The following is a 25,882-nucleotide window of genomic DNA, read 5'->3' on the forward strand; positions in this document are numbered from 1 at the left end:
ATTAGCTTAAGATATCCGGGTTAATCAACATGAAGTCATCATTTTGGTAGCTTGCCCTTATGCCGATCATTAATCAAGGAGCGACATGCTATCTAGATAAAAGAAGTCCAATTGTCCTTTCCGTTGGACTAGCATGGCGCAAAAGAACAACTCTTTGCTCTTTCATGATGTACGTTGGCATGTAAAGGAGCCAGCTACCTTTCAGCCTCAAGGCTGATACAGGAAGAACCAACTAATTAACACTGTAAGCTTGGGTTTTGTCTTGTAATACCATTGGACAAAAGAGAGGCCGGCTAGGGCAGCTTCTCTGGCCTACTCTTTACCTTCTAGTAATTAAGAAACCAGTGACACTTATATAAACAACTTAATGAGCAAAATAGCCAAAATAGCCGTTTTTTTATGGCTAATCATTTGTCTTATTCTGATTAGAGAGCATGTACTTGTTTCATTGACTTTGTAGTGCGAGTCCACCGGACCACGACATCCAATGGTGTACTTGCATTCTGAAAATTCACAAGGGTTTTTATTTTTTGACCATAGATTAAGCTCTGAAAAGCTTAGGTCTGCCCTACTCCTCTTTCTCAGTTTAGTCGTGGCAACTCAATGAGCAAATTGAATTTTTTTAAATCCTAAGTCTTGCCGTTGATGAGTCAATAAAAAGGCCTAATTGCAATTATCTAAGAAAAAGAAATATGATATAGAATTTTGGAACTGATATAATGATCATCCATATAAATATATAAATTTATATATGTGTGCATGCAAAGTTAAAGTTGTGTCAGGAGAACGCGTATGGATGAACGCGTTACACAAATCTTGTGTATTACCAGTTAAAGTTGTGTCAGGAGAATGAAAATCAATGAAGTGGAGACAATTTGATCATGTTACGGATCAACTCTCTGAGTTTTATATTAACAATATGAACAGGGTACGCATATATGATCAACCTAGTGTATTTCCAGTATGCTTCAATCAATGGTAAAGAAGAAGACAACTATGCTGCATGATTAATGATTTAAAAAAAACGTGGCATCCCGTCTTTTCTGGCAAAACACTAGTACCCTTCATTCCACACTGTTCCATTGTCCTCGTTCACCATAAATAAAAATTCCAATAAAAATTTGAATGGCCTTGTAGACCCCCCCTATATATAGACCCAAAACTCCAGTAGGGACTAAGCGAGACCCACACACCCAAAACTCCCGTCTATCCCCTCCCCCTCGTCCACTGCTAGATTTAAAAAGCGCACCACCATATCCTCTTGAGATTTCCAGCCCTCGACAACCCCCTCCCATCTCTGCAAACCCATTCCTTCCAAAGATAAATCCCTGGCTAGCTCCCCAATCCTCAGCCATCCCTCCGCCACGTGTCATTCCCTCCACCACACACCCATGCACGTGAAGGATGTGGTGAAACCCTAGCCTCCCCCCCCCCCCCCCCCCCCCCCCCCCCTCCTCTCTCTCTCTCTCTCTCTCTCTCTCGATCAAAGAGCCATGGAGGCAGAGCTAAGGGGCACCCCCACTTCTATCCCCGTCTCAAACCCTAATCTCCTCCAAACCCCTCGGGACTCCCTCTCTGGGGCGCTCAGGGGGCGCCTTGGGAGCCTAGATGGTGCCTGTATCGAGAAGCTCCTCCTCCACTGCGCCAGCGCCCTAGAATCCAATGATGTAACCCTAGCCCAGCAGGTCATGTGGGTCCTCAACAACGTGGCCTCCCCTCATGGAGACCCCAACCAGAGGCTCACCTCCTGGTTCCTCAGGGCCCTCATAGCCCGCGCCTCCAGCCTCTGCCCGACCGCCATGCCCTTCGCTGCGACGGGGCTCGCCCGGGCCCGGCCGATGACCGTGACCGAGCTCGCAGGCTACGTCGACCTCACCCCGTGGCACCGCTTCGGCTTCTCCGCCTCCAACGGCGCCATCCTCAAGGCGGTGCAGGACAGGCCCAAGGTCCATGTGCTCGACTTCGGCATCACCCATTGCATGCAGTGGCCTACGCTCATCGATGAGCTCGCCAAGAGACCCGAGGGCCCCCCGTCGCTCCGCATCACCGTGCCGTCCTCCAGGCCGCCGGTCCCTCCTTCCCTCAATATCTCGATTGAGGAGGTCGGCCTGAGGCTGGCCAATTTTGCCAAGTTCAGAGACATCCCATTCGAGTTCCATGTGATTAAGGCCAATTCAGCGAACTCCGGTGACGGGATGGATGCCGCCTTGCGCTTTCGCCAGGAATTGGCATCGGGCCAATTGGATCCTTCATCCCTGGGGCTCAGGGACGATGAGACCCTGGTCCTGAATTGCCAGAGCTGGCTCCGGTACTTGCCAGAGGAGTCAGGGGGCATTGCCAGGGACCCGTCATCGAGAGATGGGTTCTTAGAGTTCATACGCGGACTCGGTCCTCGGATTGTGACGGTGACCGATGAGGACTCCGACTTGGATTCCCCGAGCCTCACCTCGAGGATCATGGCATGCTTCAACTATCTATGGATACCATTTGATGCCCTCGAGACCTTATTGCCCAAGGACAGCCCCCAGAAGGCGGAGTACGAGGCCGATGTCGGGCAGAAGATCGAGAACATCATAGGGTTTGAGGGGGGCCGAAGGATAGAGAGGTCGGAGTCCGGTGTTCGGTTCGTGCAACGAATGAAGAGAGCAAGATTTCAAAGCATTCCGTTCGATGAGGAGACGGTGAAGGAGGTGAAGCTTCTTTTGGATGAGCATGCAAGTGGTTGGGGTATGAAGAAAGAAGAAGACATGTTGGTGCTCACATGGAAAGGCCATAGCTCAGTTTTCACCACAGCTTGGGTCCCAGATGGATTTGATGAATAAAAGCCTTGTCTCTTTGGATGGGAGAGAGAGAGATCTCGGCATCCCTTTGTGGTCCAACGCAAGAGCCGTGGCAAAATGGTGTAGGCTTTGCCTACGGAGGTGGGTGGGTGTGATATTTGCCTAGGGTGGTGGGGGGCCACACAGAGAGAGAGAGAGAGAGAGAGAGAGAGAGAGAGAGAGAGAGAGTAAAACGGCTTTGTTTGTTATTTGTAAAAAGGCCAGCTTTGCAGCAGAGAGAGCATCTTAGCTTGGCAAAGCCCGTATGATCGGTGGCAATATTGGAGGAATGTATCTAATGTCTTCATCCATGGTGAGGCTGTGCCTCGGTTTAAGTTAATTTTTTGTTGACACCTTGAGAGTCACAGTAACAACAAAGCAACTTGCCCTATATGTGCTTGCAGCCTCTGCACGACAGGCCTTGGGAACCAAACCCTCTGAAGGTGGCTACTTTTCTCGTCATGAATCCAGTCTGTTGCTTCGAAGTTAGGACTATATAAATCATATACTCTCAAGATTGGATAAGATCTTCTTTCTATATATTATGGGTAACCCGGTTATGCTTGAGGCACCATTTCATTCCATCACTTGTGGCGTTAAATTTTGCATGAAGAGCTAGTGCTCCGACTGAGAATCCAATCCAAAAATAAAAAATAAAAATAAAGAAAGAAGGTGCACCTGGTGGCTAGCGACAGGTTTCATGGAATCTAAAGAGTTTAAATCGTTATTTTGGTCTATTTTATCCCTTCAAGGTTCTCTACCACTTGTTATGCACCACACAACATTGCATACCTTCTCATATCTGTAAGTAGGGTTGTCACTGGGACGAGGTCAATAGAGCTGAAATCGGATTCGATACGGATCGGATACTAGTATATCGATATCCATATTTGTTTTATTTGATGAATATAAATACAGATGTTAGTCAATGCAAAAATTTATATTTATATTTGTTTTAAACAAATATAGATACAAGTTCGATATCATAGGCATGGATATAAATACATATATAATTCTGATAATTAAATTTTATGGTCATAAAATCAAATATATTATTAAGTGAATGATAAATTAAGTTTAAAGCATGTTAATATGGTTATTTATTTTCTTTAAAGGTTCATGAGTGCTATATAAAATTAAATAGAGTTACCAATAGAATCGGATATTCAGATACAGATCAGATAGTTGTCTATCTATATTTATATTTTTTTTTTTACGAATATGAATACTGATACGGATAGTAGTGGGATATCCAAATAGATTTGGAAACAAAAATGAAACCGGACGAATATCATTCAATCCACCCCTAGAGGTCAAGCATATCCATGTTTCAATCGGCCCGACCCCACCCGACAAACTGGATTTAAAGCCATATAAATCAGGGCCAGGGGTCCTTACATGAATCCGGCAGAGTATGCCCACTGGATTTAGGCTCCGGGTCAGGATGTGCTCAGATTTCCAAACCGAAAAATTATTGGGGCCGTCCAACGTAACCCACATATGAGGCTGAGACCTTTTGGAGACGACATGCTTGAGAAAAGGGTCTGGACGCCATTTTTGGTCTCCCCTTTGAGTATTTGCAGCATACGTGCATAAAAACGTGTCACTAGTGGTGCAAAAGTGCCCAAGCTCGGCATGGATAATCTTTCAACCGAGCCTAGCCAAGCTTTTCCATTGCTCTAAAGCATACTTTTCCATTACTCTTGAATGGAATTTGATGCAAACAAACCGAGCTGCTCACGAACGGCTCGGTTTCAGGGCACGAATTACATTGGTCCACAATATTGGCCAGATGCTGGGTTAGCCCAATCCCATGTCTCTGTCTACCTTGTATGATAATGTCAATAAATGGGCTTTCCCTCCCCACCTGTACCAACAGATAAAATGATACATAAGCTTGCACTTCGGACTCTAGACTTAAGAGATCCTGAAGCCTACATAGACTATTGTTGGAACTTTGCGCAACTATTATCCATTAATTTCATTGTCATGTGGTTATTTGTCACTGAGTTCCTTTTCTTTTTCGACATCAAGACATCTTCAATTGTTTGATCTCGGAATTTGTCCATGCCCACGTAGGTCTGTAAAAATTAATGGCCTCACAGAATCAGATATAACAAGAAATTGGAGCACATTGATGCCATGGGAGTCGGTTTATGGACTCGGCCAAGTAACCAGATTTGCATCCATAGATTTATTTATTTATCTGCGTCATAAAAGTAGCAATAAGTTGATAGAATAAAGTAGATTTATTTATATATTTTATATTTTTTTACACTCCTCTCCATATATGGGCCGAACGAATTCAGGACCTCTGCTTGGATATCATATTAAAATTACCACTTGTCCCAAAAACTTAAACTAATAGAACGAAGTAGATTTATTTATATATTTTATATTTTCTTACACCTCTCTCTCATGCTTCTCAAACCCTGCCGTCCAACTCTATTTTCTCCGCGTCATTAGTCTTAAAAAAAAAAAAATAAATTGAAGGAAACTAACTATAACCATATTTTCTTTACAGCAGAAATTGGGCCCACATCATTTTCCCCTCCCTGTCCGTTGAAGAAAGTTTAACAGGAGATTGGTCGCCATTCTTCCACGTTGCCATATGTATGGGCACCCAGAAAGCCCAGTTACAGTGATTTGCTTCGCTGCAGCTTGTTGGGCTCGGATTGCTCGTTTGGGCTGAGATGCAGCCCGGAGTCGAGTCGCACGGCTCAAGTCAGACTCGCCGCATTCCCAGCGTCCCGAGTCTCGACCTCACGTCCCCGCGAGAGTCTCGAGCCCGCGACACTTCTGCCTCCTCTTTCTTTCCTCTCTCGAGCACTCCAATCAGCAACTCCAGGGACCATCCTCGAAGGGTGACCACACCTTCGTCTTTCCAAATGGTTCCATATACTTGCAATCCATATTTGCAGCTTTTCAAACAAAAGAAGTTGAGATGCTGCAATTATGGATTTATGCATCCAAAAATCAAAATTTTGTTGCGTGCACTACTGCAGCTCTACTTGTATGCAACTTCTATTTTAAAATCATAATTTGTTCCAAAAGCTTAAGCTGATAGGATGAGATATATTTATTTATATATTTTATATTTTCTTATACTCTTCCTCACATGTAGGTCAGATTTTTCTTTTTAATTGGAAGCTTAATATGTGAAATTTTTTAATAATGGAGTTAAAAAGTGTGGAGACAGGATTCGAATTCAGGATCTCTGTTCTGATACCATGTTGAAATCACCACTTATTCTAAAAGCATAAGTTGATAGAATGAGATAAATTTATTTGTAAATTTTATATTTTCTTACATTTTATTGCATTGTATCTTTGGTTGCAAGGAGATGCAGTTCAAAGGGAGGAGGACAAGGGTTTTGCATGAACTATGACGTCATTCTTGGTTTTTTTTTTCAACGAGAAAGGGAAAACGGTGCGGAGACCAATCTGTTTTTAAGTCGACTTGGTTATAGTTAGTTTCCTTTTATTCAACTGAAAAAAAAAAAACTAAAGATGGGAAGAGAACGGAGTTTAATAACAGAGTGTGAGAAGCGTGGGAGAGGGGCGGTTTAAGATGCGGGAAAAGCAGATCGTGACAACAGTTCACGATCGCTCTCTAAACATATATATATATATATATATAGGTTCATGAGGCCTGATGGATACTGCATGGAGTTCAACCACGCATATGGTTTTAATAATGACAAAGGTAGTGTGAGAATTCTATGCAGGCATTTGTTTAGCCCTATATACATTATTTATTGAAATTTTTTTAGATATTTATATAGAACTAAGGAATCCAAAAAATATACCTTTTGACTAGTCTTTTTTTAAGTAAGATTGAGCTTATTGAAGCTGACCATGAACCAATTGTTGAATGGGTTAAATGGAGAGAGTATGTGACCTATATATATATATACATACATACATACATACATAAAGGATTAAGAACCGAGAAGATTTTGGAAACTTATATAGGATTAAAAAAATTGATTGGATCTCAAAATATCATAGATAGTCCAAAGAATGATAATGACCAATAGCTTTATATATATACATTAAATCAACAAGATTATTTAAATTTTTTTCCTCTTTTCCTATCTTGTGAGGAAGTTAAGGTTGAACAAGTTCTTACCCCTTCTAAAGGATTTCTTTTCTTCAGAAAAAAAATGCTCTAGTGCTCAGACTTGTGTCCGGGTCGGATGGTTTCTTGTGCGGGACTTTTCTTTCTTGTATTTCTTCTTGTTCTTTCCAATTCTTTTCCCCTATCCATTCTTTTTTTCTTCTGTTTTTTTGGTTCTCTTGACCTTCTTTGACTCGCAGTGTCTCAATTTCGTAATCAAACAATGATACTTGCTGCCTCGATTTCCTTAAAAAAAGGAATTGCAAACATTGAGGAGGGATGGCAATCAGCCGAGGAAGTCCCATTGGTGCTTCCTAAGAATTGTGTTTTTTAAAACGTTTTTGATATCCTTCCAAGGATCTTATTATCTATTTCTGGAGGCAAATAATAATATGTTGCTCGGATTATCTTGCCTCAACTAGATCTGTTGGTGCAAATTGGATTCATTTTTCTTGTAGAAATCCAATCCAAGAGATATTTTTGGACGAGATTTAATGATGTAAGTTGTTATGTTACTAACAACTTGTTCTAATAATCGTAATATAATGAGTAGTAATCATTATTTTTCACTGATCAACTAAATAGAAAAGTGATATTTTTATTTGGACCCTTTTCAATACAGCGTACTGCATATTTACTGTTCAAAAATTGATATTTACTATATAACCCTCAAATCATTTTATATCTTCGGAATGATATCTCCATAGATTGTTAGCTAGCAATATTAATAAATAATGATAATTTTTAAAATATAGAATGATTTGATTATTCTCTTCTACTGTCAAAACAAAATTACTTCTTTGCATTAATATCTTTGGAAAATTTATATAAAAAATAGCCTTTTATTATAAGACCAAATATTAAATTTTTGTCAAGAATATTAGTATGGAAGGATAATTTATTTGTTTTACTGAAATAATTATGTGTTAATTTTATCAGTCAAAAATCTAATGGGAAGGATATTATTGTAAAATAGTGATTTTCAAAGAGCATAAGTTATATTTACAGGAATATATATAAATATAAATAAGATCAAATAATGATATTATTTTAAAACTGCAATAGAAAGTAAGGTTTCATGTAATAGCTATTATTTTATTCCCAAATAAACCTTGCTATGGGCATTATGGATAATGTTAGAAATGGCCTGATTCAAGCACTAAGTTGGTGAGATCGTCAGAGATCTCAGCTCGTCTATCGTTCGAACTGGAGAGATCAGATAGAATCAATGCATACCTTTGTGGCGATATTTCAGTAGCCACTATGCTCGATAAGAGATGATCCTGACATCAAGTACCCATAAGTCGCTAATGAATGATGGAGGAATGGCTGCAGATAGCGCTCCAATACTGGCCAAAATAAAGAAAGCCAACTATTAAAGCTTGTGGCAAGATGACGGATTTTTATTGGTCGGTTTGTCCATTCAATAGAGGCCGATTGTGAGGTAAACGGTGAAACAATAATTTTATACCACTGTGACATTCTAGAGGCATTGGCATTTTACTTTTCTTTGAAAAGGGCAATTGGGTTTTTCTTTTTTTTTTAAAAAAATTCTCCTACAGTTAAAGACAAGGAAATCAGCTTTGCAGGATGATAAAATCAAAGTTTCACCCCAGATTCATCTAGTCTTGCTGTCTCTCGGAATTTTAGATTTTGGGAGCATATCAGCTATTTGTAAAAAAAACAACTTGTGGTCCATTCACCGTGGCATTCTCCCCACCCATCAACTTTCACGGCGCTATGTCCGAGGATTAACGCTACGGCCAGCAGGATCCAACCCTCTGAACAGGAATTTTTCCCACCGCACAGACATTCCGCGCCTGGCTGGCACTAGTGGGCCGGTACGTGGTCACAGTTTACATCACCACAAACCCACCCATCTCCATAAGCCAGTGGCAGCAAGAGCTGAAAAGGAAATGCCGTGATCGTATACTTTAATTTGGTCCCTGTGTACCGTCGCTGGTAATAAATCTCTCCCACGTTTCATGTTCCTCCCTTGTCAACTTTCTCTGCAAGAGCGTAATACGAAGATAAGAAATGAGGGAGGTGGTTTGTCATCTTCTCCTCGTTCCTTTCCTCTTTATCTCATCACTTGGGTGTGTCTCTGAATGCTTCTCTTTATATACAGCAAAAGAAACGAACGGCTACTGAGCAGTCCTAAAGAAGGGTAAGAAAATTTTCGACGTTTAACCAAAAAGAAAAAATGAAAACTTGGGACGCCACGTATCATAAAGAGATCGACCGAAGAAACCAATAGCAACTAGTATGATACAACATACATATGGAAATGTTGAATTATATGCACTGATGGACGCCTCAAAGTTTTTTTTTTTAAAAAAAAAAATACAAAACAAAATTTTGCGGCTCACAAGATACTTAATCTTTTTTTTGTTTTTTTTTATTTATTGCAGGAGGAAAGTTATTTTAAGGATTACAATAAAAGGAAGAGGACTGCCTCGGTAACATTATCATATATTAATCCAAATTTAGGTGCCTCTACTTATTACAAGTTGTTGTCATTATCATTAATGTACCATTGGCGCATAAAGGCGAGGGAGCAAGACATGACTACGACATACGGTTTTGCACTATTCACAGTACCGTGAGTTATAAGGGAGCAAACACAATATTAAGTGTTACTTTGGAAGAATCTATTTGTCCCTGATTAGGCAGCTTGCTAGATGTAATACAACCAACGAATGTAGTTCCCATGTATAACGTATCCATGGGGCAGAATAATTTCAAAAAATGTTTATGATGGTTGGGGCTTATCTACAAACCCACATCTCTTAAGAACCATAGGTTGTGGGTTTAAATTTTGAATGATGTGTCTCCAAATATTTAAACCTAGATAAATAAAGTATAGCATGTCTTTATACCTCTCAAAAAAAATTTAAAAAATATTTTGATAAGTCTTCGTTCTCTTTCAAGAGAGGAGGAAAAAAAGAAAGAAAGAAAAAGGGGATATAGCTTCTTCTTTTTTTTCGCTAAGGTAGAATTTAGCTTCTTAAGTATATACCAAGACCCATGGAGTGAATCCAACCCTGCACCCTAACCTGCCAACCTAAGGTCTACACATAGTTTAGATGCTTTGATTTAGTAGGAAGAAACTAACCTTTATCTTACTACCCACAACATCTATGCCGTCTCAACCTAGGCAGGCCGGTTGAAGCATCCACCCACAATTTCATCACCACATCACCATTTAAGCTACGTACAGATGATAGTGGCTTGATATACATTTGGGAAGTAATTTTGGCGATCAGTTGATAAGTTAAAGCAGGCAAGTTGGGTTCATAATTGGTGCTCCTTGGAGTTAGAAGTATGGACTACTAAAAAATATTGAAGAGTTAAAATATATCATCAAGCATTCGATGTACATATTTAATGCAGACGTTGCTAATGGCCTATTTGGTGTGAAGGGGACCAAATTAAAGAAGGCCTGGCTGGGAGTAGTGAAACATGACTTGTTACGCTTCATATTTTGACGAAGTTTGGATTTACATCAAATGAGCCTGACTCAGTATTCGTCTAGGAATCATTAACTGCATGCATGTACGTTTGTCTTCTTGAAGGGTTAATTTACTTTTAATGTACATCATATGTAAACAAATTAACACCTCAAGGAAATTCCATCCACTTTAGATTAAGGCCTTCTTCACTGCGAATTAAAAGTTTTGATTAAGGTCTGCTTGGTTCTTTTTTTGTTTCAAATGAGTCATGCGTGGTTCATTGGGCCAAGTCTCAACATCAAGATAAATCCAGTTCTTTTGGACCCTAAGACCTAAGCTGGTATTCTAAAATGGTCTAATCGCAGCTTCAGACATGATACATAGTTCCATTTCAGGTCCCTACCAAAAGCTTAAATGGGGAAACCAAACCAGGTTATATTGCAATCACAGCGTAAACATCAGCCCAAGAAATGGCCTCTGGGGTGATCTTATCCTCAGGTGCCAATTTCAGTATAAACTGGTATAAAACCCCTTCTGTCTCCTCCCCATCCTTGGGGGCATTTTGGGCACATATTGACTCACATGAGAAAGCATGGCACTTCAAGTAAGGAAGATGTTGGTTGGGCCGGTCATGTTTGTTTATTGTATAAGGAAGAACTGGGATTTGGCAGTGAGGAGATCACCACAGTGAGGTAAAACTAGAGAGAGAGAGAGAGAGCAAGGCCAGAGGAAACCAAGTCTCCTGGAGCTCAAAGCTTCGGGTCTGAAGAGCAGTGTATGAAATAGTAGCAGTTAGAAGAGACTATCAGGGATATCAGGCTTGTCGCCACCAACTGAACTGGTTGCTTCACAGAAGCTGCCACCCACCCTTCACACTCTTCCTATCTGTCTTCTGGATCTTGGTGTCTCAGAAATATGAGTCCTTTTCTTTTCTTTTTCCTTCTCTTCCCCTCGATTTGACCAGCCAGAAGGGCGCTGCCTTCTCTTTGTCTTGTTGCCCTCCAGAGAATATGGCTTTGTGAGTTCGCTTTTCCTTCCACCTTCTTTCCCATCTCCATCATTGGATCCCTTTTCAGTTCTAGAGATTGCTCTGAGAAGCTGGAGTTCTGTTAACCGTTCCAAAGCTTCCTTTTTTAAAGCTCAAACTTGTTTTGGAGGCAATGGAGGTGACTTGTGACCTACAAGTGGATGTTAATGGGGAGGAGATCTTCTTGGTGAACAAGGTAAGCCATTTTCTCCTATCAAAACTAATGGATAGTTTGGAGTATTTTATTTCCAAACGTTAATTTTATCCCCTGTTCCCTTAAACTAAATTTAGGATCTTGATCGAGCTTTTCAATTGGGTAATTCTATTCGTCACTCAAATATCCGTAAGATGCTTATGCCTTGTTTCTTCCTGATGTAAGAAAGCCAGTCAAATTGGATTTGATCCGGAAAGTTCTTTTCTTTGAATATTTAGAGCGTCTCTTCCTTTCATTTTTGCTTGATTCTTTGCTTCATGCGTAGCTGTCTTTAGGGATTTCATTCTATGAATAGAAAAAAAATGGTATCTTCTTCTGTCCGTTGTTTTATCTAAGGCTTCTTGTTTTCTCCTTGGATTTTTCTTTTTTTTGTTTGATTGAAATGCTCCTTATTGCCGCTTGTCAGACTTTGAGAGATTCGAGATATGCCAGTTATTGGATAGTTTTTGAAGTGTTTTTAACTGTTTTTTGTTGTTGTTGTTGGAAATGGGAGGCGTACTTGAACACGAACTGCTAATGTTGAATTCATCAAATTCTCTTTTTAATTTTTTTCCCTTCCTTCAGCCAACTTTTGTTCTTATACAATTTCAATGTTCTAGCAGACTTCTTGTTTTGGGTGCCATCTTTGGTTTGCTCACTCTGTCCATCTTCTGTTGGCTGCCATCTTTGGTTTGTTCACTCTGTCCATCTTCTGTGGGCTGCCATCTTTGGTTTGTGCACTCCATCCATCTTCTGTTGGCCGGTCAACTTCACCCTCTCGTCTTATGGAATGTTGGGTTCAGTGCTCTGCTGCCTCTTTTTGATGGCTTCTATTGTTTTATCATAAGTCACGAGCCTGGATGGCTTTGCTCTATTCTGCTCTCATTAATGACTTCTTCATGTGAGGATTAAATGCTGTACGTCTTTATCCCTCTCACACAGCCCCACCTCTCTGTCATGAAATAAAGTTGGCCTCATAGGCGGTGCTATTGCTTCCTTCTTACCATGTATGAAGGAATGATTTTGCATTCTTGTTCTCCTTATTACGCTGTTACTATTAAATGCATATGGCTACTGCTCACCTTCTGTCTCTTTATTTGCTGGAACATTGGAAGGATTCCTCCTCTCTCCATTGTTGGGTTTTGGCTGCTTTCATGAATTCAATGCTTTCGGTGGTTGTCTTTTGAAAATCCTTTCAACTTTCAGAAAACCTTTCATGCCAATTCCTTCTTCCTCTTTTCTAACAATTTTCTGCCAAACTTGCCTTGGATTGCTATCTGTACCTATCTTGGACCTTGGTAGTACTTTCTTCTAGATCTATGATGTGTCTCTAAACTTCATTAGAAGAACTGGATTTGTTGTTGCCATATCTTTATCAGAAGATATATTATTAATGTTGAATTCTTTTCATGGTAATTTAGTAGACTAATTGCTAGCCACATGACATATTTCTCTGCACAAAGCATTTATTATAGTTGGATGAAATTATTTTGTTGATATGAGTTATTATCCTGTGACTCCTTGCAGGAAATCCTGTCATCGTTCTCTGGTAGGCTAAGGAAGTTGTTCAACAAACCATCGGTGACAGTGGCGGCAAAGACACTGAAGGTCATATTCCATGACTTGCCAGGAGGCAGCGAGGCATTTGAGCTCGTGACCAGGTTCTGCTACAACAATGGCAGAACTCAGATAACTCCCAACAATACCTGTCTTCTCCACTGCATAGCCCACTTTATGGAGATGACTGAAGATGTCTCTTCCTCACCAAATTTGATCAAGCTTACTGAAAAATCTCTTGAGGGGATCCCTTACTGGACATGGTCTGAGATCGTGAATGCCTTGAAACAGTGCCAAGATTTCTTTCCTACAGCAAATTCCTCAGGGATTTATGATAAAATCTTAGAGCCTCTAGTAGGAAGAATCACAACAAATAGTGATACCAGTCCTACAGGTTCCTCTTCAGAGAGCTCCACTTTGCGGTTTTCATGTGATACAAGGAGTACTATTAGCACAAAAAATAGCAGCCACCGAGCGTGGTGGTTTGAAGATCTTGTGATCTTAAACTCCGACTCAATCGAGAAAATAATCAAGAGAATGGTTTCTCAGAAAGTAGACCATGGGACAATCAGTAGATTCCTCTTTTATTACATCAAATGTAAACTTTCCAATGCCGCCTCTGATGAGAAGAAGAAAGCCACTGAAATTGTCATCGATCTGCTCTACTCTCTTGACATAAGCTCAATGTCCTGCAAGGGCTTGTTTGGGATTCTTCGTGTCTCTTTATCTCTGAATCTGAGCAAGTGTTGTAGAAGCAGATTGGAGAGTATGATAGGAAGTCAGATTGATCAAGCAACACTGGATAATTTACTTGTGCCAGCCCCAGCTGGAATGGACAGTCTTTATGATGTAAATCTAGTATTAAGGTTTCTGAAATCTTTTCTAAGTGCTGGCGGCCCAGCATCTTTAACTAGATTGAAGCAGGTGGGGAGCTTAATGGACTTATACTTGTCAGAAGTTGCTCCAGATTCATGTTTGAAGCCCTCAAAGTTCATTGAACTAACTACAGCTCTACCTGATGCTGCAAGAGATTCTCATGATGCAATTTACCATGCCATCGGCATGTATTTTGAGGTGTGGTATTTACATGATCAAAATTTTCATGTCAATTTTCAAATAAGTTTTATGTTCTAGGTGATTCAAATTTAAAATTGAATGAAAATACTATGTAAGGCTAGAAATCTGCACTCTGAATGTTATTAGGGCAATTTGAATAGGACTAATTAGAATTTGAGAATTCAACAATAAACTAGATTGAATGCTTCAAAAATTTTGGTTGCTCATTTACAATATGTGATCTGAAGTTTTTCTTTCTCTGTGCGCCTATTATCCTTTGATAAATGCTCAGATTCATGCACTATTATCCGAGGAAGAGAAGATGAAGATATGTTGTGCCATAAATTACGAGAAGCTTACATCAGAATCCTGCAAGCACCTTGCCCAAAACTCAAAATTTCCTTCAAGGACAGCAATCCAAGCACTGATTTCTCAGCAATCGAAGCTCAAGAGCCTACTCCAAGACACCGACCACCTAAAATCTTTCAGTTATCCTCTTAAGGTAAATGGATATAAGCAAAATCAATGCAACGATGGTGAGCAGATCATTCTATATGCAAAGAAGCTTGACTTGTCAATGGAGAATGAAAAGCTTAAAGCCCATCTACAAGGGATGCAGTGGAGGGTGGTTCAATTGGAGAAAATTTGCAAAAAGATGCAAACCCAGATGGCAAAGATCATGAAGACCAGGATATCCAGTCCTAGTAACTCCAGATCACTTCCCAGACTCTGTTCATGATTCAATTCCATATGTCCATTTGATAGTTTTTTCATATATATTTTTGTACATAGTGTTGTTGACAAGTGGGTTCTGCAGTATCTGCTAGAATGTTTTTGTCCCTTCCTATGGTGAATTAAAGCTGATTTGTGAGCAGTGCCTTTAACAGATGAAAATGAGAGATTGTTGGATTTTTTTTTTTTTCCGAATGGTGATATGTCTATTTGTACAGCTGCCGATAAGTTTGGCTCTTCTTTTATCATTAGTGTTCATTGGTACAGTCACTTTTTATAGTCCTCGCTAAAAGACTGACCGGTCTCTGATCTGAGAGACAAAATATTTGCATTTAGACACGACATTGCCTGAAACTTCCCATTGGTTAAGCCACTCTAAGAATATCTAATCATACAACTGCCCTAATTCAAAATTGAAGCATAGAAAGTTACTTCTTATTTAAGAAAATTATAATCAAATAAATGAGGACATTCTAGGAAGGGTGGGGTATATAGTTTGGATCGGTTTCAGCTCTGTGACTTGGCAAATTTGGCAATTCCTCACTTACAAAAAACCAGTTCAGTAACAACAACTATCCATTCAAGTTTCATAGTTCCAAGTACTCTTTATCCTGTGGAATTCTTTTTCTGGGAAATGAACTGAACTATCCACTTGGTACTTTATACGAGTGAACATTGGAGAATCTCCTATGGATTTAAATACGTATCTAGTTTAGTTTTATCTACCTTGTTCTGGGGTTTTGGAGCATGTGGTTGCTCAATGTCTCCATTACAATATTCGAAGACTGACATATGGGTATCAAAGCAACCCATGGTCAGGGAGCAGTTGACTTGCATGGCGATCCTAATAAAAAACTTAAAAGGTGAGATACTCTGATTTGATCAGAAGATAAGACGGATGTGAGCCCCTTTCTAAATGCAACCTTCTTAGCTTTGGATACCCCTTGCTTAGCAAAACTAACTGAGGGGTTTATGGAGTTCAACTTTGATATGGAGATCTAGTCATCTTCGCCAAAGAGCTCAAGTATTATATCGACCAACTGGATTACAGTTCATTTTCTGCAGAAGCTGACTAGCCAAATGATAAACGATCTTGACTCCTTTTCTTTGTTAATAGTGATTGAGGTGTTTAAAGGTCTGCTTTTGAGTTTATTATGCTAATGGGCACTTAGTGCTGCTTGCGATATGATCAAAGAGGACCACCAGTAATAAAATGCTAAGTGGAAAGTTTCCATAACCATCTCTCTAGAGGACAGGAAGGATAAAGATTATATGGAGCTATCTGTATGTGCTTTACTTTTCTTCTCTGAAATACATGGACAGTTGTAATTGAAGAAACAGAATTCTTTGATGATGATTGATGCACTTATATTAACTCTTTGTAAGGAAAGGGCTATCCATATTATCTGTTCCTTTTCTTTTATTTTAAGTCTATAAGAAAAAAAAGATGATCATTTTTGGATGGTGCTTGAACAACCTTGAGTATTGTACATGTGGTTCGAATGAAGAGAAGTCATCATGACCTGTGGTGAATAACCAAGTGCGATTAACTAACATGTTCACGAGAATCCTGTGATGGTGCACATGCTAGAAATCTATCAAGTGGAATAGATTACTATTACTTCCTAATTTTGTAGGCATCGTTCAGATATCGAAGAAGTTTATTTTGCTATGGACTACAAATTTGTCTATTAGAATCATCATTGTGCTGGGCATATGGAAGAAGTAAATCATGTTACTTTTTTTTATTTTTTGAGCGTTGTAAGTAGGATCTAAAGTTTTCGCCGCATTTTATTTTAAGTCCAAATTTTAGAAATCGTTTGGTTCGTAGAAAAAAAAAATTCCCCCAAATATTTTTTTTGAGAACCTGATTTTTGAGAATATGATGCCGGAAAAAATAATTTTTGCATGTTTAGTTGACCATGAGAAAGTGGGCATGCAGAGTGCTTTTATTTAGTTGAGCATTTATTTTCTTGAAAAAGTTATGTAATATCTATTATACTTTTAATAGAGGGAAAGATCTTATCCATAGCTTAAGGATAGTTTTAGGGAAAAAAAGCATCCCAATTCTCAACTGGTGGGAAAGTTGCTTTCCCATGTTCCTTATGATTTTTTCTTTCATATGAAATATAAAAATTTTATTTTCACAAAAATGCTACTTTTTCATCTCTCTCCTTTGAAATATTACTCCATCCCAAGTCACTAGTAATTAGTAAGAAAAATGCGTAAGAAACTTGAAAAAAAGTCACCCAAAAAGTTACTCACCTGATATGTTGCATTGCCGTTGCTCCCTTCAAATTGGCATTGTGAAATGTTACATTAAATGAAGCAAAGTGATTGGTGCATTGAGTGGGTTTTCTGGTTGCCGTAGCATTGCTCAATTAGTAAATGGCTGCACACTTGGCAAGTTAATTTTGACTTTGAGTTTTTGACACTAATCTTTGTCCATAGATGCTCATGTTAATATAATTTAGACTGAGTAAACGAGCTTGTGGTATAAAGAATGCAAGGCCCTTAATGCGTGGAAGGGGTCTCAATGAACCCCGAGGCGAGGAACGCGGCGAGGGCCACGCGAAGTTGCGAGACCCCATACCGTTGGTATTGCGTGACCCCATACCGTTGGTATTGCGTTGAGAAATGGAGGGATGCGCACGGCATCGCACAGTAGAGACATGCAATGCAGTGAATTTAATGACACAAGACATGGATGAGATTACGAGAAAGCAGGCATGGATATTCTTCCGTTGAGAAGCTTCTTTGGATGCTCTCTGTAATTAAGACCATACAAATTAAATTTATATTAGAATACATTCTCAAATTGATGCATCATGACTCATGAATGGTAAAAACTATTGCATGCACGGCGTGCAACGGTGCATTGTAGTAGGTCATCATTAAGATGAGTGCACGATGAATAGAATCCATGCTTGTGCATCTCGGTGAATGGTGGCATGCACCAGTATGGCCGTACATGCGTACGCAATAATTTCTCCATGAATAAAAGGTGTGGGAAAATGTATACTTAACAGAGACTTTACATTAAAAAAAAAAAAAGAAAAAGGAAAACAAGTTAATAGAGACTTTATATCATAATAAATAAGAACTGGTCAATAGGGACTTTATTCAATCTAGTCGGCTAAAACAGCAAACTGGTTTGAATCTGCTTCAACTCAATAGGTTGGCATGTGGGTCTAATTAGAACATGATTTAATTGTGGGCAAGTTGTCAGAATCCCCCAGATACATGAATAGATTTATCTAGCGTTAGTTCTGACCGGTGGCTTGGCTGGATTTTTAATAAGAACTATTTTAGCTGGATCAAGTAGACCTGAGTCACTTTAGATCTCATCTAATTATGAAGCTGAATCTATTTAATGGACCTGGTTTGATTAATCCATTTAAGAGGTCGAAGTATGAGCCTGATAGAACTCAATACAGCCTATCATTTTAAGTACAATTGGATTGAGCCAACATGAGCAAAACTGCGTCCGTTCATGTACACGCTTATTTGCCTTCGGATTTGTGCACAACCTAGATTATGTCAACCTCTATACGCTGTCCAATTATAGCCAGTTGAGCTTATGACCCAACATGAATAAAGTACAAAAAATATACAAAAATGGAGAATTTAGTAAATAGATAATCCATCGTAGAACCCTTGTGTGTCATCCAAGGGTCATGGATTTAACTTGAATCCACCATCATTCGACATGAGTTGAATTTGAGTCTAATACAATTATACTAGATTGTGCTATTCTATTTCTTTTGAATTGACACAATTTCAATTTGAAAAGGAAGTCAAGTAAGGCACTAGTCTCCTTTTTGAGAATAAACTGCTAACTGAGGAGAGCAGAAGCTCCAGGATGAATATATCCTGAATTCCCGGATTCATTCTCGTCCTGATCCACCATGGAATTTTAGGAATCTACAAAAACATTCTAGGAGAGGGCTCGTAATAATCTTCTCAAAGATCACAAGGTGCTGAAGTGGCTGGAGGGGGAGGGGGGGGATCCTTGAATCAAACACGTATATATAATAAATATCAACAGGACCTTGGTGCCTAATCAAGGGCCATGCCATAAAAGATTTGGAAATAGATCTCAATTTGATGTCTGACATGAATTAAATTTGGGTCACGTAATGTGGAACTTGAATATGGCAAGTCAATATTTGAATCCAATGTGCATCTTAATTTGTCAAATGAACCTGGTTAAATTAGATCCAAACACAAATTAAAACTTTAGATCGACACAAATTATGTTGCAGTTAGTGCTGACTTTATATCCACATCAGATGTATAAAATATACAATAATTTAACATTGAACCTTGATGCATAATCCAAAGGTCATGTCATATGAAATCAAGAAATGGATTTGATTTAAACACTAAATCCAACCTGAATTATATTGTCCTTCAATACCGATCTAATATTTGAATCAACCATTTATTAAACATTTTTAACATATTAAATACAAATAATTTTCCAGGGAACTTTAGCGTATATCCCAAGTGTCGTGTTTATGAAATTACACTTTTATCATCAAAAATAGTATTTTTAATGTGGCTTTAATTAAATTATAGAAGACATCATTATCTTACCCAATATGCGTTCTTAACTAAGAATCCAAGGGACCGTATGTATAATTCCCACAATCACTACATAATATGACAACACAAATCTCAGATCGAGTCATATTTCTGGTTTCATATTTTATGTCAATTTCGCATCCATTAATAATTTACATTTATAATTTAAACTAAACAGCTCAAAAGTCGAGGAATTATTAATTGCATGTTACTTCCGTTGTACTTCGGTTAATCTCGGACGCAGTGAGACCCTATGATTAGATAATAACAACATGATGTGGGAAGCCACCATTTCACATTGATGATGGGCCTCCTGTAGATTTGCAAAATATTAGGTGGTCCCGGTGTCTGGGTTGACTTATTTATTCACAGATCGATGAACTGCCGAGAGCTACAGTCCTTGGTCGGACGATGTCTGATATAAAGTATTGGACATTGGTATCTTTATTGGCAAGAAAAAAGATATAATACAAAAGTTCAAGTGAGATCTACCTAATCCTTGGAGGCAGCTGTCATCAGGGGCCCATGCAGATAAAGGTTATTTCAGAATTCATGTCTGAATGGCTTGTTCACTCGCAACATGCATTCCAACATAATTTTAGAAGGTGGCAACTTCGTGTGACCTAAAGCACAAGGTGGCACATTAAATTCCTTGTTTTACCTTCTTCAACGAGATATTCAAAATAATTTCTTCGGATTATGGAGCTGGAATTAAGATTCACCTATCTTATGCCATACATAACTTACGAGCATCAATCTCTTCGTATATTTTATTTATTTTACCTCACTATTCATTTTTTTTGTTGCAAAATATGAGAAAACTATCAAAAGCTTTTCGTAGAGAAGACGAAAGAGCATTTGACACGATGTTAGGCTTAGTCGATTAATTATTTTTCCAGAAGCTCCAACTACACGCATTCAAGTCCCTTGTTTCAAAAGCAAACCTGTGAAGCTTTTTGAACCATAAAGAAACGGTGAGCAACGCATGAAACCTCGAGTTATAAGACAACGAATGTCTTAAACGACACTCATATTCTAAATTTAAGCAGATACAGACAGAACATTTACTAATAACAAAAGCATTGATTAAAGGATAGACTTACACTAACCGAGGCAAAAATCATAACTTTCACCCACCAGAAAAGAAAATTCATAATCATCAAAATGGCCAACAAATGATGTTCTATAGATACAGAAAACAATCCAAGCATACTCGTCAGCTAGTATTACTCACTTAGCACACCCGCATATCAAAAGAAACATAAGATTATAAGCCTCCAAAAATCATAATTAACCATCGAATGACCAACCAATAGCGTCTGACAGATATATATAACGAATCAAAATAAACCCGTTGGCTTTTGAATTACTTAATTACCTGCATCTCAAAACACCCAATTCCACATTCTTTTTACTGAAACATGGCCCCCACCTTTTACAGTCTTCACAATGGCTATAGTTAAGTTTTCAAAAAACTTCATGGTGCATGGTGTGGTTTTAAAAATAAAACCTAGGAGAGACCGTTGCTTGGGACGGGAGCAAACATGATATGGGGTTCCGGGGAGAAGAGTATGGGCAAAAGCCTCGAGATTCTCACACGTATAGATGACGTAACACCGGCACGTGGGAAGTCGAGTCGGGTCACGGCCTCGTGTTTCTCGCCGCCTCCACTCACCTCCAGCTCCAAACCCAAGGGGAAGAACAGTATGGGCTCTTCCGAGAGTTTCGATCCTGCCGTGCGGTCGAAGGTTGGAATCGCCTCCGCAGCACCCAAGCAGTTTCTTTTATTTTTTTTCCCCTCCTCCGCTTACCGCGCCACGACGTTTGTGGGAAAACCGCGAGATTTTATAAGGTTTTGTTGCTGATTGGAATGTTTGGATGGACGGAGTTACCCTTTTGTGGGTCACCACTTTGCTGCAGGTGTAGTATTTTTTTGGAAGGATTCAATCTTAAACAAAATAAGCCACTTGCGTGGCATATTGTTTAATTCGATGGTTGTTTGAAGGGATTGGGCTTTTGTCAAAGGATACTGCGCCATCTACGTTGCGCCTGGACTGTTAATCTGGGCTCTTTACCCAAGCTTTGGGCCTGCAGCTTGGTTTTGGTTGGGTACACCCCTTCTTCCCTTTGTCCTTTGTTTTTCTTCTTGTTTTCTTCCTTTTATACTGATTTCATTTCTTACAAACCATGTGGTGGTTTCTTTCACAGTTTCTCTCTCTCTATCCATCCATCCATCTATCTATTTATCTATCCACACACAGATATACATATATAGGGTATTGAGACTTGTTGACACAGAAAAAATTAATAGTTATTGTTAATTATTATTGTATGGATGGATCATCCTCAGTGAATAGGTTTCATTTGTTTGATAGCTGGCAAAAATGCGGTCCTCGTGAATAACCACTTCTCAGAATTGCAACCCAAAAATGTCCTTTGTTTCTTTAGTTATGCGCTAGTAAAATCCAATTTTTTTTAGAATTAAATTTAAAACATTTATATAAAAATTGGAATAAGGATTGAATTATCCACAGAGAAAAATATTGTGAAATTCATGGAGTTAATGGTTAAAAATCAATTATTGACTATTTAATTCAAGATCCAAACTGTTGAACATGATCAACACTAACAAATGCCTAGAAACCAAAATTCATTGTTTTTTCATGGTCTCTAACATAACCATCAAGTACGTGTCTAAATGGATGATTTTAATTGCATGATATTGTGCTTTATTATGATTTAATCATCCAAACCTAGTAAATTTAAATCTATTCGTGTTCTCAGATTTGTAGATCATGATCCGTAATGTGGGTTTTTAAGCTATGTGCCCTATCATGTATTTTGCAATACTAACACAATTGATACCATTCATTTTTGAACCAACTTGATGTTAGGTTAGAGACTACCAAAGAATTTTGGTTTTTAGGCATTTGTTGTAGTGTAGGTCATGTTCATTAGGTTGGATCTTTAATTTGGATAATCCATCATTTATTTTAAAATCATTAACTCCTTTTTTTAAGGAGTTAAAATAACATGTGTAGTCTAACTTGATATGCATATGTAAAAATATTTTTTATTTTTTTGCAAATATACTTGGGTTTTGGTGAACTTAACAACTAACTGCAAAACACAATTAGCTAAAGTAGTTTGTGATGGTGGTTTGCTTGCAAATACAATTGTTTGATGATGCCTTAAATGTGTGTCGCATCTTCAATTTACACCTGGTTTCATCCTATACAAGGCATCCACATATTTTGTTGATTCTTTTTTTTTTTTTTGAAGTAATTTCTTCTTTTTAGTTGGTTAGTTTGACACATGCATTATTTGATGCTTGAATAACTTTTAGATTCTAACTCGACTATTTTTTTGTTTATTTATTTTCTTGTGCATAGTATTGTATATCCTCCTGTTCCACCGTTTGAATATAATGATACTCTTCGTGGGCCCAGCAGTGGCTTCAATAGGTAATCACGATAGAGCAGCATATAATTAACATAGATTTTTTTATCTTTTTTAATCTTTTGGGTAACCTATAACTTGAAAAAAAAACACAAGCATAATTAGTTTGTTGTAAACCTAATAATCCACGATTTCATACTAATTGTCTAAAATGCTAGTGGCCATTGGCCTTCACTCGATAATTATCTTTTACCAAATTAATCTCTTCAAAAACGATCGAGATTTATTATTAGCACTATGTGAAAAGGATTTGGTAAAATAAATCAAGGATTGTCATATTGTACATTTGTTACTGCATTTAACTTTTATCTCGATCAATTGGCAAATGAATTATGATTTAACTTGATTCTTTGATTTGCCTTGTTAACCAAAAACTTCCTAATTATGGGGATATCGATATTGATAAAATGTCAAACTACAATAATATAATCTAAAGAAAATTAGATTGTTAGCAACAAAATAAATAAGTTAAATTAAGCTGCAACAAGTTAAACTAAATAATTAGTAACAAATTAATCTAATCTGTCAGCAATAGCTTGAAGAGGTTAGATGTAACTTGAAGATAACTATGAAGAAAAGATAAAAGATAAGAGGGCCAAATGATGTAAATAAATTATCTAAAGAGTTACATTTTGATGAATGTCGAAGGAAGATATGTAAAGCGAGTTCACTCTTTATGAAAGAGAGAAACTTTCTAGTAACTAATTCTCTCCTATGTCACCACTTGGCCACCTATAACTCCTCTATAAAGAGTCTCTTTGCACCATGTGTCCTATGCATCCACCGAAACCATTGGGCTGCCAAATTTTAATTCCATTCATACCCCAACTTCCTCTGTTAATGTTTAGAAAAATACATAGTAAAAACATAAAAATACATAGAAAATATGGTCTAAATAATTGCATAATATTAATCACTAACAATTATAAAGGAATATGCTTTGGCATACAAAAATGTATAAAGGCATATTTTTACTAAAGAAAGTGATCACCATAAAACAATGTATTAAACAATTTTAATATTCTTAACTAACATATGTAGACTAGAATTGAGATTGCCAAAATGGCCTAATCCATCTGCTTAGTGACTAGAGATTAAAATGGAAAAATAATTGTTAATTATCCAATAATTAATATATATTCCATAATTAATTTCTTTAATTGCTGAAAGGAGTATGAGTAAATAGTGAATTGGAACTTGTTCCAATATTAATAGTTCTCTATCTTGACTAGAGATTAAAATGGAAAATAATTGTTAATTATCCAATAATTAATATATATTAGAAAATTAATAGTTTGGAAAATTAATTGTTAATTATCCAATAGTTAATATATATTCCATAATTAATTTCTTTAATTGCTGAAAGGAGTATGAGTAAATAGTGAATTGGAACTTATTCCAATATTAATAGTTCTCTATCTAAAAATCAAAGATTTTGGTTTTAAATCTTGAATGGTAGATTTCTAGCCTAAATAGTTAATGTGTGGATGGATCTCCCTCCCTTTCTTTCAAAAAATAGTAGTTTAAATAGGTAACATTATTAATTTTATTTATTAAATATAATTCTATCAAAAATATTTATTAAATATAATTAGAGACTTGATGGATTAGGGCTTAGCTAAATAGTTATACCTCTGCTTAGCAATGCACATCTAAAAATCTAGACCTTGTTAAAAAGTTATTGTTCAATTATAAATAATAACTAGAATTAGATGGATGGTTGAATAACATCATAGTATTTGTTATAATGGCGGATTATGATTTAAGAGAGCATTTTTTTATTTGGTGAAACTTGAAATATCGAAAGCATGTAAGGAATTTCAATCATTTTTGCAATTTGTCTTTAAGGCGCAACTCTTTTGCACTTCCTTTTCAAGTCACACATGAGGGTTAATTCAATTAAATCTATCGATCATTGCATATAGCTAATTTTCTAAGAATGATGAATGATATACGACTAGATAAAATATTATTAAAGATAGTTCTGATATCACCCCAACCCTCTCCCCCACCACCAAAAAAAAAAAAATTGTAGCATAACAAGAAAAAGGCCCACCAAAGTGTACAAAAGGGTAATTAGTTAAACAAAATTAGTAAAAATGAAATTGGAGAGAATTTGAGCTCGTTTGTCCCGGGTAACCTTTCCAAGGTCGACTTTTTCAATCTTGGAGTTGACTCCCATAGGGCTGGAGTCGACTTCTGCAAGCAACCCGAAAGACACCTTTCTGTCTTTCTCTGCGGCACTTAGCGAGTCGACTCCCTTAGTTCAAGGGTCGACTCCAGAAAAATATTTTCTTCGAGGAGTGACCGAATAAAGTGATATCTGATATCAATGTGTTTGGTCCTTGAGTAAAAAGCAGCATTCTTTGCCAAATGTATAGCACTCTGGCTGTCGCTATATAACTTCGTATCGCCTTGCTCCATGCCAAGCTCTTTCATCAAACCTTGTAACCAAACTATCTCCTTGCTCGCTTCAGTAAGAGCAACATATTCGGCCTCGGTCGTAGACAACGCTATAATCTTCTGCAGCTTCAAAACTTATAAAACTGCAGCACTTTCCAGTGTGAACACATAACCGATAGTACTTATTCTGCCATCAATGTCTCCAGCCATGTCAGAATCCACAAAACTATGTAAGCAAACATCAAAACCACCATAGCATGGTACTATGTCTTTGGTTTCCTTCAGATACCGTAATATCTACTTCACAGCTCTCTAATGCTCCTGGCCTGGATTGCTCATGTATCTGCTCACCACTCCCACTGCATGGGCAATATCTGGTCTCGTGCAAACCATGGTATACATAAGGCTTTCGACCGCTAATGAGTAGGGTACATTCTTCATCTCATGTCGATCATCCTGCGTAGTAGGACACTCCTGC

General features: G+C 38.0%; 2 protein-coding genes across 2 annotated transcripts; both read left to right on the plus strand.

The window, feature by feature from the left end:
* Positions 1-910: 910 nt before the first annotated feature.
* Positions 911-3,170, plus strand: LOC103723876 (scarecrow-like protein 32). The gene has a single exon (XM_008814951.4). The coding sequence runs from the start codon at positions 1,494-1,496 to the stop codon at positions 2,820-2,822; it is 1,329 nt and encodes a 442-aa protein (XP_008813173.2). The 5' UTR covers positions 911-1,493; the 3' UTR covers positions 2,823-3,170.
* Positions 3,171-10,923: 7,753 nt separating this feature from the next.
* On the plus strand, positions 10,924-15,200 carry LOC103723872 (BTB/POZ domain-containing protein At3g22104). The gene is made up of 3 exons (XM_008814948.4): positions 10,924-11,613; positions 13,138-14,241; positions 14,516-15,200. The coding sequence occupies exons 1-3, from the start codon at positions 11,551-11,553 to the stop codon at positions 14,960-14,962; spliced, it is 1,614 nt and encodes a 537-aa protein (XP_008813170.2). The 5' UTR covers positions 10,924-11,550; the 3' UTR covers positions 14,963-15,200.
* The last annotated feature ends 10,682 nt before the right edge of the window (positions 15,201-25,882 follow it).

The sequence above is a fragment of the Phoenix dactylifera genome, chromosome 4 (assembly GCF_009389715.1).
Source record: "Phoenix dactylifera cultivar Barhee BC4 chromosome 4, palm_55x_up_171113_PBpolish2nd_filt_p, whole genome shotgun sequence".
Taxonomy (NCBI): Eukaryota; Viridiplantae; Streptophyta; class Magnoliopsida; order Arecales; family Arecaceae; genus Phoenix; species Phoenix dactylifera.

What these genes read in the sequence shown, in the direction of transcription:
- LOC103723876 (XM_008814951.4), top strand. Translation starts at nt 1,494, where the DNA reads ATGGAGGCAGAGCTAAGGGGCACCCCCACTTCTATCCCCGTCTCAAAC.
- LOC103723872 (XM_008814948.4), top strand. Translation starts at nt 11,551, where the DNA reads ATGGAGGTGACTTGTGACCTACAAGTGGATGTTAATGGGGAGGAGATC. An exon ending in AGATCTTCTTGGTGAACAAG is followed by an intron (nt 11,614 to 13,137) that starts GTAAGCCATTTT and finishes GACTCCTTGCAG; the next exon opens with GAAATCCTGTCATCGTTCTC. An exon ending in CCATCGGCATGTATTTTGAG is followed by an intron (nt 14,242 to 14,515) that starts GTGTGGTATTTA and finishes ATAAATGCTCAG; the next exon opens with ATTCATGCACTATTATCCGA.